This window comes from Lipotes vexillifer, unplaced genomic scaffold (genome assembly GCF_000442215.2).
Source record: "Lipotes vexillifer unplaced genomic scaffold, Lipotes_vexillifer_v1.1 scaffold835, whole genome shotgun sequence".
NCBI lineage: Eukaryota > Metazoa > Chordata > Mammalia > Artiodactyla > Lipotidae > Lipotes > Lipotes vexillifer.
The window spans coordinates 2,067,383-2,081,057 of record NW_006774135.1 but is presented as its reverse complement, the minus strand read 5'-3'; the positions used below and the strand labels follow the sequence as shown (position 1 = coordinate 2,081,057).

Below are 13,675 nucleotides of genomic sequence, written 5' to 3'. Positions count from 1 at the left end.
GGGTGGAGGGTAGACGAGGGGCAGGAACCCAAGGAGCCACTCCCAGCGAGAGTCTCATGTCGGCAGGAAGGCAGATCTCAGGTTGCCTTGTTATTTTTATATGTTTCTCGTGTTACCTAAGTAGTACCTGCTCGTTAGGGAAACAGGAAAGGGTGAGGAAGGAGAGAGGAGGAAGCATCACCGTGACCCGGGTGGCATCCCCGTGTCGGCTTCCAGGTGTCTCTACAGCTTGTTTGTTAGTGGGCACATTTAGCATCACCCCAGAGCCCGGTCGGGCGCAGCTTTCTAGAATGCGCTCCGACCTCCTGGCTGCATGGGCGTCCGCTATGCAGTGTTTGTTAGTTTCCCAGTCACGGGACTCAGGTGTCCTTGCTCCTCCCTTTACAGGCGGCTCTGGACAAGCAGCCTTGGGGAGGGGTCTGTGCGCATCCCCCGTAACTCTGAAGCGATACGGTGTGTCCAGGGCAGGCAGCAGTCATTTTCCCAGGCATCCTGCCGGATGGCCATCAGAGAGACGGGGCCCGCAGGTGTGGAAGCTTGTGGTTCCATGTCACCACCAGGAAAGCATTTTAGGCATCGTTGCCAATGTGACGGGCACGTCCTGGCACTCTGGATGCAGGTGGCTTCAGAGGGTGCAGTGGGAGACGGGGCTGAGGGTCAGCTTCGTCCCATGGACTCTTAGGGGTGGGACCAAAGCAGTTGTCGGGGACACTGGGATTTGGGTCCTGAGGCCAGTGCCACGTGGCTGCGGGTAAGAAGCTGGTAGCCTCTCCCTTGATGTCAGCGTGCACTTTCTCCAGATGGCCCCCCAGAGGCTGGTGGTAAAAGGCCCCTCCTGTGCCCGGCACTGGATGGGGGGAGGCTTGGCGAGAGTGGGACATGCACACCTCAGAGACCACGGGCTCAGAGAGGTAGAGCCCCTCACCTGATGCTGCCGGTGGGGCCTGAGCCCAGACTTCCAGCCATGCCTTCCTCGCCCTGGGAGGGAGCTCGGCTCTGCACCTGGAGTGTGATGGTGAAAACACAGGTGCTCAGAGGGAAGGCGGGCCAGGGGGCCTGGGCCCTGACCCCTCTGCAGAGACCACCCCTGGGGGCCGAGTCTCTCAGGCCTGTGGCCCAGAGCCCCCCACCCCGCCCATGTCTCCCACCCAGATGTGGATGAATGTGCCACAGGCCTGGCCCAGTGTGCCCACGGCTGCCTCAACACTCATGGGTCCTTTAAGTGTGTATGCAACGCAGGCTACGAGCTGGGTGCTGATGGCCGGCAGTGCTACCGTGAGTGGACAGTGGGCAATAACACCACAGGGTGTGGAGGGGCCTGCGGGGCAACACAACTCCCCAGTCCCAGCCTGCCACAGCTGCCAGCTCGCTTTGGCTGAGGGGCAGAGATTCCTTGTCAATCAAGGGCAGTGCTGGGCTTGGGGGCTGCGTGTGGGCCCCGGGAGGATGGGAGGAGGACGGGAGACCCCAGGAGGACAGAGGGTTCCAGAGCCCGCCTGGCCCAGGAGCTCTGTGCTGCTTGTTTCCCAGCAGGGCAGCAGCGGCTGGGGCCGGGAGGGCCATGCCGGCTCGGGGTGTCACCCCAGGCCCTGTCCCACGTCCCTGGTGGCGGGTCTCGCCGCAGGGATCGAGATGGAGATAGTGAACAGCTGCGAGGCGGACAACGGCGGCTGCTCCCACAGCTGCAGCCACAGCAGCACAGGGCCCGTCTGCACCTGCCCCCGCGGCTACGAGCTGGACGAGGACCAGAGGACGTGCATTGGTGCGCACCACCTCCCTCCTGAGCGCCCCACCCCCAAGCCCTGGGTCTGCACCTGGCTTTGCCCTGGGTCTGCACCTGGCTTTGATGCCATGACGAGTACGCGCCCTCCCATCACCCCCAGTCCTGCCCCGGGTGGAGGCGGGAGTGGTACTAGGGGGCCTAGTGAGAGGCAGCGTCGCGACCCACCCTGCCAAGCGCCCACCACACCTCCACCTCTGCAGCCACCTGGTCAAATGCCCACGTGCCGGGAGTAGCACCCGAAACCCTGTGGTGTGCAAGCACGCCCTCTGCGCGGGGAGACCCTGCTTCTGGGATGACTCCCCACTACCCTCCAGCCCCCAGTCTGCCCCCACAGCAGGCGGGATGGCCCTGGGGCCGTGACCTGTGTCTTGCGTGTGTCGGTGTGTGCAGGACCAGGACATGTGTGCATGTGTGATTGTGTGCGAGGACATGCAACTCACATTCAGGTGTGTGCGTGGTTGTGTGCATGGGGTTGTGTGCATGGGGTTGCATGAAGGTCTGTGTGGGAGCCTGCAGGTGTGCATGGGTTGTGTGCAGGTGAGCATGTGGTGTGTAGCTGTGCGTGTGGTTGTGTGCAGGTGTGCGTGTGGTGTGTGCATGTGTGCATGTGTGCGTGGTTGTGTGTAGCTGTGCGTGTGGTTCTGTGCAGGTGTGCGTGTGGTTGTGTGTAGGTGTGCGTGTGGTGTGTGCCAGTGTGCGTGTGGTTTGCAGCTGTGCATGTGGTGTGTGCAGGTGTGCGTGTGATGTGTGCATGTGTGTGTGGTTGTGTGTAGCTGTGCGTGTGGTGTGTGCAGGTGTGTGTGTGGTATGTGCGGCTGTGCGTGTGGTGTGCAGCTGTGCATGTGGTTGTGTGCAGCTGTGCATGTGGTTGTGTGCGGGTGTGCATGTGGTTGTGTGCAGCTGTGCGTGTGGTTGTGTGCAGCTGTGCGTGTGGTTGTGTGCGGGTGTGCGTGTGGTTGTGTGTAGCTGTGCGTGTGGTTATGTGCAGGTGTGCGTGTGGTTGTGTGTAGCTGTGCGTGTGATTGTGTGCAGGTGTGCGTGTGGTTGTGTGCAGGTGTGCGTGTGGTTTTATGCCGGTGTATGCAGGTGTGGTTTTGTGCAGGTGTGCGTGTGGTATGTGCAGCTGTGTGTGTGGTGTGCAGGTGCGTGTGGTTGTGTGCAGCTGTGCGTGTGGTTATGTGCAGGTGCGTGTGGTTGTGTGTAGCTGTGTGTATGGTTGTGTGCAGGTGTGCGTGTGGTGTGTGCAGGTGTGTATGTGGTTGTTTGCAGGTGTGCATGTGGTGTGTGCAGCTGTGCATGTGGTTGTGTGCAGGTGTGCGTGTGGTGTGTGCGGGTGTGCATGTGGTTGTGTGCAGGTATGCACACACTGGTGTGCTGTGGAAGGGTGCACACGCGGGCAGGCACCTGGGTGCCAGCCGGGCTGTGGTGTGTGCCCCGCAGATGTCGATGACTGTGCTGATTCCCCGTGCTGCCAGCAGGTTTGCACCAATAGCCCTGGCGGCTATGAGTGCAGCTGCTATGCAGGCTACCAGCTTGGTGCCGACGGCTGCGGCTGTGAGGGTGAGTGGTAGGCAGCTGTGTTGGCTGGGGAGTGGGTGTTGGTTGGGCCCCTGCCATCGGCAGGGCTGTGGGGACCTGCCCACTCCGTCCCCCGCCTGAGGTCACTGTCTTTTTCTCGGGCTGGGCCTGCACCCCTGGCTGCTCCCAGCTTGGCCTCCCTCAGGCAGTGCACCCCGTCCCTCTGACCCTGGGCACAGGAGGATGGCTGTGGCCTGGGTATCACCCAGCAGGCCCTTGTGCAGTGGGCAGGACCGGGGCAGGAGGGGCCCCCGAGACCCCGACCCCCGGAGGACAGGCGCCAGCCACCCTGGGTGTGCCCGCAGACGTGGACGAGTGTGCCTCCGGCCGTGGTGGCTGTGAGCACCGCTGCACGAACCTGGCCGGCTCCTTTCAGTGCTCCTGCGAGGACGGCTACCTGCTAGGCGAGGACCGCCGGGGCTGCAGCCGTGAGTCTCTGCTGGGCACCACGGGGACCCCACCCTCCTGGCTGGACGGACCCCACTCTGTCCTGCCTCTCGCTGTGGGACAGGCCGGGGGCAGCAGGGTTGGGAGGGGCCGGACAGACAGGCGCCCCCAGGCAGGGTGTTACTCAGGGGCCCTGGAGTCGGCTCCTGCCCTGCTCAGTTGAGAGGAGGGATGTGGTTCCTGGGACCGAGGGCAGCGTCCAGAGGGCCAGAGAGCTGCTCCTGTCCCCACACCCACTCCGTGCTCAGGGTCCCTAGGGCCAGCATGGGAGCCGGGACAGCCGGGGCAGACGTGGGATGGGTCAGGGCCTGAGAGCCCGGAGGCTCCTCTGTCCTGAGAAGTAGGGTCAGGAGTGGCTGGGGTGACAAGGCGCCCCGGGGTGGGGCTCAGGCCCGGAGCTGCCTCTGGGCACCGAGGGGCAGGGAGTCCAAGCCCGGGGAGGCCGGGGGGGTCGGCAGGGGCTCAGGGCCCTCTGTGCTCCGCCCAGCCCTGGAGATGCCCGAGGTGGGCCTGGACGGCCACCTGCCCCTGGTGCGGCCCCTCCCGCACATGGCAGTGCTCCAGGACGAGCTGCCCCACCTCTTCCAAGATGACCACGTCGGGGCCGAGAAGGAGGCGGCGCGGGGCGAACACACACTGCAGGAGAAATATGGTGAGAGGTTGCCCGTCCCAAGGGCTTCTCTACCAGCGCCCCCTCGGCCCGGCTGCTGCCCACCCTGCAGTCTTGGGTGTGAGGAAGGGCTCCCATGAGGGCCTCGTTGGACCAAGGCGCAGAGAGGCCAAGCTGCTTGGTCAGTTTGCCCAGCGCGCCCGGGGCTGAGCCTGGGATGGGGCAACTAGCTCTCTGCTTAGAGCCCTTCCCGGCCCCCCATCTGGGTCCCACGTCTCCAGTCGCCCACGTGGGGCCTTCACAGCCTGAGGACGTCCCTTGTGCCCCCTTCTCTGGCCTGATGCTGGGCAGGGTCCAGCGCCAGGGGTCAGGCTCTGAGGCCCCTCTCCTGCTGTGTCCCCCAGTCTGCCTGGATGACTCCTTTGGCCCAGATTGCAGCTTGACCTGCGCTGACTGCAGGAACGGGGGGACCTGCCTCCCCAGCCTGCGTGGCTGTGACTGCCCCGATGGCTGGACCGGGCTCGTCTGCGATGAGGGTGAGGCTGCTGTGAGGGCAGGGTGTGGGCAGGGCCCCTGAGCCCCAGGACGTGCGCAGCACACACAGTTTACGCCTCCCCACTGGTCCTGGGCAGGGGCTCCACAGGTCCATCCGTTCACTCATTCACTCATTCATTCAGGGTCTCTTGGCTTCCTGCTCCTTGCCAGGCCCTGTTCTAGGCGCTGGGAGACCCCAGGGGCTAGCAGGGCCTGCTATCTGCCCCTCACAGATGTCACGGTGGAGGGGGGTCCGGCGACAAGCCAACAACTAAGACATAAAGGGGTCTGATGAAGAGCAGCGAGCGGGTGGGCCAGTCATGCCCGAGTCCCAGAAGGGAGAGGTCACCTCCCTGGGCCACGCACCAAGTTGGTAGCCGAAGCACATTTGAAAACTGCTTTCGCAGGCTCTGTCCAGAGCCTGTCCACTCTCTGCCCAGCGACCCCAGTAGTCTCAAGGGCCGTAGTGACCGTCTCTGAGGGTCTGCCAGTGATCCCCTCTGAAAGTGCTGGTTCAGAAGGTGGACGTGTCGGAGTTCAGAGGGAGAGGATGTGGCGATTGATTAGAGATGTCTGCCATGCCTGTGGGCAGGGGCAGGGAGCATGAGTGCCATCGGGTGCTACTCTGGGAAGTTACTTTTGAACTGGGTGGCTTGACCCCCAGGAGGGTGTCTCAGTGTCTCTGGAGGGGCTTCTGGGCCCCGAGTCCTCCTGCGGGCCAGTGACCCTTGTGCTTCTCTGTGTCCCCTGCAGCTTGTCCCCCAGACACCTTCGGGAAGAACTGCAGCTTCTCCTGCAACTGTCAGAATGGCGGGACCTGCAACCCTGTGACGGGGGCCTGCCGCTGCCCTCCGGGTGTCAGTGGAGCCCACTGTGAGGACGGTGGGTGCAGCCCCTCCTGTGCCTCCAGGGTTGTCCTCTGGGTGGAGGGGATGCGTGGGCACTATCTCTCAGCTCCTAGTCTCCTTCCTTCTGGGGGAAGGATGAGACCCTTTAGTGGAAGAGGCATTAAGTTTTCTACATCTGATGATTCTCCTGGGGCTTGACTATAGCAGGTGGTGAGGACTTGTTGAAAGAATAGCACTTTTGTAACAGGGTCCCCGGGGAGGTAGTGAGCTCCCTGTTCCTGGAAGCATTCAAGGAGGGCTATATGATGGCTGGGTGGGATTTGCAGAAGGGAGCACGCCTGGGCTGGGACTGCATGGGACAACATTACCATCCTTTTTAACTTGGGAGTTGCAACGTTTCTGGAGGAACTAGAGTCCACATAAGTTTCCCAGGTGCTTTTGAGTCTTCATCTTAAAGTCTTCAGAACTTTAAGTTTCTGCTTCTTTTGCTGACAGATGTAGCTAACATATCAAAGACTTCCCGCCTTAGCAGCGGATGGCAGCAATCAGTGGACCTGTCCCCAGTGCCTGGGTGGCCCGTGGGAACTCTGTGGGGCAGGTTTCTAAGCCCCGGGGCAGCCAGGCAGGGCTTTCCACCCCCTCCCTCTGGTCACCTTCTCGGCTTGGTTAGTGTCCCTGCCTATCTTCCCCTGCGATCTGCCATCCCTATTCTGCTGAAAGCCCACTGCCTGTTGGGCGCTGTATGTGTGATGGGCCCTGAACGGACCCAAGGGACTGCCAGCAGATAAAGCGTCTGCATTTTAGAGCTTCTGCGCATGACGTGGTGTGGCTTCCCGGAGACCGGGTCTCAGTCAGGGTCCTGTGGGTAAAGTGTGCCTGTGCAGGTGAGCTTGAGGACGTTCGTCCCAATTCTCAGTGGCCCCGTACTAGTCTCCTAGACTCCAGGTGCCCCGGGCTCGTGGCTCCTTCCCCACAGTCTGTGCCTCTGTCTCCCCGTGGCCTCTTCTCGTCTCCGGTCTCCTTCGCCTTTCTCTTCTAAGGACACTTGTTGGGTTAGGCCTGCTCCGACAGTGCAGGATGGCCCCACCTGGTGACCCTGGTGGATCCTGGTGATAGGATGTGGATGTACCTTGGGGTCACCGTCCAGCTCCCTGAGGCCCTTCAGTAGGCAGGACAGGGGCAGGACAGAGCCAGAGGGGAGCGTTTTGGGAAGGAATGCCAGAGCCGTGTCCTGGCCCTGAGTCTCCTGAGCTTGGGCCCCTGAGCTTGGGCCTGTGTCCTTCCCTCTGTGAGGTCCAGAGGTCAGGTTAGGTGACCACCGAGGGACAGATGTCAGGATGCTGCAGGTGCCGGTCAGATGAGGAGGGTGGGCTTTCTTTGAGCGTCTCCCATGTATGTGCTGGGGACGTGCTTGGTGTCCCACTCTGGCTGCCATCCAGGCCACAGACCCTAGGGGCACGGGCCAGCCAGGGCAGATGGCCGCATCCATGGGGTGCACTTCGTGGCTGCTCTGCCCTCGTGATGCCCTCGCCACCCCTGGGACCCTCCCTGTCTGGGGTGCAGGGTCCTCAGGCTGCTGGTGGCCCAGGCCTCTCCTGACTCCTGTGCTGGTCCTGGGGCCCCTTGGAACATCTCCTCGGGCGGGGGCCATGTCCGGGTGGGCAGTCAAGAGGCTCCCCTTCCCCCAGGCTGCCCCAGAGGCTTCTACGGCAAGCACTGCGCTAAGAAGTGCCACTGTGCCAACCGGGGCCGGTGCCACCGCCTCTACGGGGCCTGCCTCTGCGACCCGGGGCTCTATGGCCGCTTCTGCCACCTGGGTGAGTCCCACTGCCTGCTGGCCGCCCGTGTCCGGGGGGCGGGGCCACAGCATGGGCCGGGTGCTTCCTGCCCGCGGTCCAGCTTGTGTTGGACTGTCACCATTTACAGATGAGGATGCGGGGGCTCAGCAAGTGCCCTGGCTGGGGTGTGGGGTTTGTGGGCTCAAAGCCACGTCCTCTGGACTGCACTGGCCGCCAGGGCGTCTGTCCGGGTGGGCGGTGCCAGCCCCAGCCAGGCTGGTGGGTGGGCTGAGCGTGGACAGGGGCAGGCCTCCCTCGGAAGCTCCAGGGCACAGAGCTCCAGGACATTCCTGGCAGCAAGTCCTGAGCTCCCGGTGGGGTCACCCCTCTCTGCGTCCATAGACAGCTGGGGTGGGAGAGGCGGTGGGATGCTGGCTAAGAGCAAGCAGACTTCATCCTAGCAGCTTTTTGTAGAAGGATCGTATAGCGGGAGGCAGTGAGGACCCGAGCGTTTCCTGGCTGGGAAGTGCCTCTGAGACCCTGTTTCTCATCTGTGGAATGGGCACAAGCCAGCGGCTCTGCATGGGGTCCCAGACACAGCTCGGTGGATGGGGCCGGAGGCCCTGGGCTGGGGAGGGTGGGCGCTCGCAGGGGGCAGGCCCCCTTACGGTTGGTTCTGGGGTGCAGCCTGCCCACCGTGGGCCTTCGGGCCGGGCTGCTCGGAGGAGTGCCAGTGTGAGCAGCGGAACACGCGTGCGTGTGACAGGAGGGACGGCAGCTGTGCCTGCAAGGCGGGCTTCGGGGGCGAGCGGTGCCAGGACGGTGAGTGCAGGGCTGTGGAGGGAGGGCCTCAGGGCCAGCGGAACCCTGCAGACCCCTTTCCCCTCTCCCCCTGCAGAGTGCCAGCCGGGCTTCTTTGGGCCGGGCTGCCGGCAGGAGTGCACCTGCCCCCCGGGCGTGGCCTGTGACCCCGTCAGCGGCCAGTGTACGAAGCAGTGTCCTGCTGGCTACCAGGGGGAGGACTGCCGTTACGGTGAGTGGCCAGCCCTGCTGTGCGGGTCGGGTGCAGGTCGTCTGGCCCGTGCTGGGCGCCGGGCACCAGGAGTGCTGCTCCCGGCGGCACCCTGACCTACCATGTCCCCACCCTGGTCACGTGGTGGTGACTCACCCACAGGTCTGCCTGTCTCTGTGCACCCGAGAGGGCGGGAACTCGTGTGTGTGTGTGTGTGTGTGTGTGTGTGTGTGTGTGTGTGTGCACGCACGTGCAGGGCGGCCTGGAGAAGGGCCAGTGCCTCTCCAAGATCGCCCCCTCCTTCCCTCACTTGCCCACTCATTCTATCACAGGACACACTAAGTGAGCTTTGTGCTGGAAGTTGGGCCAGGGGGCTCATTCCTGGTGGGTCTGAGCCAGCGGGACAGAGGCTGCTCCCGAGGGTGTTGGCTCGGAGCGAAGTCGTGGGGCACGGGTGGTGACCAAAGGCCCTCCACGTGGACGCCCGGGCCGGGGGGCAGCATGAGTGGGCACCAAGCACGGGTGAGGCTGGAGGCTGGGGGCCCCTCGTTTACATGGGGGAGCCCTCGCTCTGAGCAGTGGGGCTGCCGTGGCTGCCGACGGGGCGCAGGCAGGTTGGGACCCCCCTTGGCACACTGTCCTCACCTGTCAGCGAGCGGGCAGGTGGGAGCCGAGGGGCCCTGCGGTGTGACTGGTGTGACCCCGACCGGGGCAGCGGCTCGAGTCCCCCTCAGCCAGAGCTGCCCTCCCAGCTGCCCCTAAGTGGCCTGGGGGCCACCGCGCAGCCCCAGCCGAGGGGTCAGTCTCCCCCTGCACTCCAGCACATGGCAGGCCTGCCTGCACCTGCCTTCTTTGGCGGCCTGTGTGCTGAGACACGGAAGGGCCTTCACCCCCAGCCCTTCCCTGCTGGTTTGCTTTGTCTTTCTTTTCCTTTTTTCTTTAAAAGCCTCTAGGGCCCCAAGAATGAGCCACAGGAAATGACACACATATTTTTACAGCAATAATGGGCTCCCCGCTGCTGTTAGGTCTGGAAAGTATTAACCCCCAAACACGCATCTGCCCCCAGTCAGTGGAGCGGGGGCTCCCCTAGGTGGCAGAACAGCTCCATCCGGCCCCGCTGGGCCTCCCTGCCCGCTCTGGTCCGCACTGCGTGGGTGCCTGTGTGCGAGCCCTGCGCTGCACCTGTGGTCCAGTGGGCGGGCCTGTGCCCGCACGGCATAGGCCCTCACGGCAACAGTTCACCAGGGTGTGTCCTTTGTCCGGAGCCCAGGGAGACCCCAGGCCTGGCGCCCACCCACCCCCTGACACCTCACGCCCCTCAGGCAGGGAGCGTCCTCAGTTCTCAGCCCCGCTGGGTGTTTGGGTGCGGGGCAGGCTCTGATTCTTTGGTGTGGAGGGTGCTTCAGCCCGCCCTCTCCAGGTGCCGTGCCGGCCTTCCTGAGCTGGGAGCTTTCCCTCCAGCAGCACTGGAGCGGCCACACGGTGCTGGGGCTGGCAGGGCCCTCCCTCCACCGTGTTGCCTCCCCAGCCAGGGCAGGTGTGAGGTCTGGCGCGGTCCCCAGCAAGGCCACCAGAGCAGCCACTGCAGTCCTCATGGGTGGGGCGAGGCTTCGTGGCCCCTGCATTCTTTCCCGAAGCTCTGCTGTGGGCCCAGAGCCGCCTGGCCACTCTCATTCCTGAACATGGGGGTGACCAGCAGGGGGTCCCCAGGGTGCACCGCAGTGGAAGGGAGGAAGAGCCAGCCCTGTGCCCGCTCTCCAGGGTCCTGGCTGCCTGCCCCCCGAGCCCTGCTGGCCTGTGGTCTCCAGGCCACCCCTCACCACCGCTCCCCAAGGCGGGTCAGCCCAAGTAGACCCCTCCTTGTCCTGCCCCGTGTCCCCCGTCTCCTGCCCACTCCCGTGACTGCCCTCGTCACCCAGGGGACCGCGGCTGTGTCCAGCAACGCTGCTGGGGCCGGGGGCAGGTGCCCGGGGCGGGGCGGGGCCGCAAGGGGAGGAGGGCAGCTCCTCGTGGTGGTGGCTGAGGCCCCCCGCCCCCGCCCCCGCAGAGTGCCCAGCCGGGAGGTTCGGCAAGAACTGCTCAGGCTTCTGCTCCTGCGAGGGCACCCCCTGCGACCGGGTCACGGGGCGGTGCCTGTGCCCTCCTGGGAGGACTGGGGCTGACTGTGGGGCAGGTGAGTGGCAGCCTTGTCCCGGGCTCTCCTAACCGCCCTGGGCTGCATGACTCCTGGCCGTGTTTGGGGAGCCCAGCCTGGATCCCATTTGGGGACCCCAGCCCCGGGCCATGTTTGGGGAGCCCAGCCTGGATCTCATTTGGGGACCCCAACTCTGGGCTGTGTTTGGGGACCCCAGCCCTGAGCTGTGTTTGGGGAGCCCTGGCCTCAGCCCTGGAGCCCTGCAGACCCCAGGCCAGTCCACAGCAGCTGCGAGAGCTCACACCAACCACCCTTGGGTCTGGACGTGGGCATCTGTAGCTGCCCTGTGGCCATGCCCACAGAGGGTGCACATGCTAGGACCTGTCAGCCCTGGAGACAGGTTGACCAGCGGCCCCCAGCCCTCCCCGGGCCTGTGGCTTGTCCTCTAGGCCCCTGTTCACTCTGGGTGCCCCCCTTGCCTGTTGAGCCATTCTCGGGCAGGGGCTCCCCTCTGGGGATGGGCGCCCCGCAGCCTGCCGCCCATGAGGAGGCTGGGGGTTCCTGTGAGCTGTCCCTTTCCCTCCTCTGGGACAGCTCAGGTGGGAACAGAAGTTCCTGCTCCCCGATGGGCCCAGCAAGGCCCCAGGGGAGACTGATTGGCTGTGGTGGGGTCAGATTGTCCTGAGGGTCGCTGGGGGCTCGGCTGCCAGGAGATCTGTCCGGCATGCGAGCACGGTGCCTCCTGTGAGCCTGAGACCGGAGCCTGCCTGTGCCGCCCCGGCTTCACGGGCAGCCGCTGCCAGGACAGTGAGTGCCCGCCGCCCCGACCTCGGCCCTGCCTGCGATCCCCGCGTCCCACCCCTGTGTCCCGTACCCGTGTCCCCCTGCCCCCAGCCCCATGTCCCCTGTCCCCAGTGCGCTCACCCTGCCCTCCCTGCAGCTTGCCCAGCAGGCTGGTTTGGGCCCAGCTGCCAGATGCGATGCTCCTGCGTCAACGACGGGCTCTGCCACCCGGTGACTGGTCGCTGTAGCTGCGCCCCGGGTTGGACCGGCCTCAGCTGCCAGAGAGGTAGGCGGCCTGGTGTGCAAGCGTCCCTGCCCTGCCCTGGGGAAGCCTCCGCCCAGGCCCCGGGGAGGGCCCTGGACCCCAATGTGGCTGTGGTCACCTGCCAAGGGTGACCCAGCCCCTGTTGCAGCCTGTGACAGCGGCCACTGGGGACCCGACTGCAGCCACACCTGCAACTGCAGCACAGGCCACGGGAGCTGTGACGCCGTCAGCGGCCTGTGTCTGTGTGAGGCCGGCTATGTGGGCCTGTGGTGCGAGCAGCGTGAGTCCCGGCCCCACCCGTACACGTGCACGTGCGCATGCGCAGTGCACACACATGCACACACGCGCGCACACACATGTGCACACACATGCGCGCGCACGTGCACACGCGCACGTGCACGTGTCCAAGTGCTGGGGACCTAGTTCTGCCCTCCTGTCCCTGGACAAACAGGGAGTCTCCTCGCCTAAGCCCACCCCCCTCCCTCCCCAGCCTGGGCCAGGCTCCACCCTCCCACCTGCCTCGGCCCAACAGAAGGCCCACCTGGCGCAGCAGGGAGAGGTGGGGCCGGTCACGCCCCACAGGACACCTGGCACCTGGAGGAGGGGAGGAAGGTGTCTGCTAAGGAATGAGGGCCTTGCCCTGGCCGGGTTGGTGGGTCTGGGTGGGCCTGGGGCTCCCTCCCCACCAGGGCTCGGGGCTCGGTTCCTAGCTGGGGGACGGGTGCAGAGGCCTTGGGTATGGAGGGGCTTCTCCTGCCCCACAGTCCCGGGCCCTGGCCCGGTGGCGGTGGAGGCCTGGGGAGGATTAGGTCAGGCTCCCCATCCCCCCAGCTGATGGTCTGGTGTCTCAGGGTGTCCCCAGGGCTACTTTGGGCTGGGCTGTGGGCGGCAGTGCCAGTGTGAGCACGGGGCAGCCTGTGACCATGTCAGCGGGGCCTGCACCTGCCCGGCCGGCTGGAGGGGAACCTTCTGTGAGCGTGGTGAGCCAGGGTGCAGGCCGGGGTGGCCGGGCGTGTGGGTGGGGACCCATGACCCCTGGCCATCTCCCATCACCGCCCCCTGCCTGCAGCCTGCCCGGCCGGCTTCTTCGGAGTGGACTGCCACCGCGCCTGCGATTGCAGCCCCGGGGTGCCCTGCGACGCCGTGAGCGGCTCCTGCCTCTGCCCTGCTGGCCGCCGGGGTCCCCGCTGTGCCCAGTGTGCGTGAGGCCCCCATCAGCCCTGGGTGCTGCCCGTTAGGGTTAGGGTCAGTCCTTATCTGTGGCCACCCTGACTGATGCCCAGGCCAGAGGGAGGGGCAGATGGACCAAGCAGCCCGGGACCATCTGCCGCAGCCCCTCCCGGGGTCCGTCCCTCCGGCCCTGACCGCCCCTCTCTCCTGCAGCCTGCCCAGCCCACACGTACGGCCACAACTGCAGCCAGGCCTGCTCTTGCTTTAATGGGGCCTCCTGTGATCCCGTCCACGGGCAGTGTCGCTGTGGCCCTGGCTGGATGGGGCCCACCTGCCTACAGGGTAAGCCCTGCCCAGGAGTCTGGGGCCAGGCAACGTGCTTGCCCCTCCCTGGGCCGTACAAGGTCACATGGTGTGGGGCGCGAGGTGGACACACAGCTCACTGGGAATGGAGGGCGGGGAGGGCGGGGGCCGCCATGGGGCACTGGGGCAGGGGAGGAAGGCTTAGGACCACACCCTTCAGCCCGGAGCCCCGGAGGCTGGGCAGCTGGGCCCGAGGAGCCCTGGAGCAGGTCATCCTAGAGGCAGCCCTAGGTCCCTGCCCTTTGGGGCGGGCCTGCAGATCCAGTGGGCTGGCCCTCCAAGGGTTCAGGCCCCCGGCCTGCCTGGCGGGGATGCTGCAGGTCACTTCTCTCTCCGTCCACAGCCTGCCCTGCGGGCCTCTACGGCAAGG

General features: G+C 65.4%; 1 protein-coding gene across 1 annotated transcript in view; it reads left to right on the top strand.

Annotated features, from left to right (window-relative positions):
* Positions 1-13,675, top strand: part of MEGF6 (multiple EGF like domains 6) — a 102,683-nt gene that overhangs the window by 81,340 nt on the left and 7,668 nt on the right. The window contains exons 8-25 of the mRNA XM_007448979.1: positions 1,153-1,275; positions 1,625-1,762; positions 3,224-3,343; positions 3,667-3,789; positions 4,296-4,460; positions 4,823-4,954; positions 5,706-5,834; positions 7,489-7,617; positions 8,266-8,400; positions 8,477-8,611; positions 10,638-10,763; positions 11,400-11,531; positions 11,665-11,793; positions 11,921-12,052; positions 12,624-12,752; positions 12,842-12,970; positions 13,156-13,284; positions 13,649-13,670. Coding sequence (XP_007449041.1) covers positions 1,153-1,275; positions 1,625-1,762; positions 3,224-3,343; positions 3,667-3,789; positions 4,296-4,460; positions 4,823-4,954; positions 5,706-5,834; positions 7,489-7,617; positions 8,266-8,400; positions 8,477-8,611; positions 10,638-10,763; positions 11,400-11,531; positions 11,665-11,793; positions 11,921-12,052; positions 12,624-12,752; positions 12,842-12,970; positions 13,156-13,284; positions 13,649-13,670 — 2,257 coding nt within the window. The remainder of the gene's footprint in view (positions 1-1,152; positions 1,276-1,624; positions 1,763-3,223; positions 3,344-3,666; positions 3,790-4,295; positions 4,461-4,822; positions 4,955-5,705; positions 5,835-7,488; positions 7,618-8,265; positions 8,401-8,476; positions 8,612-10,637; positions 10,764-11,399; positions 11,532-11,664; positions 11,794-11,920; positions 12,053-12,623; positions 12,753-12,841; positions 12,971-13,155; positions 13,285-13,648; positions 13,671-13,675) is intronic.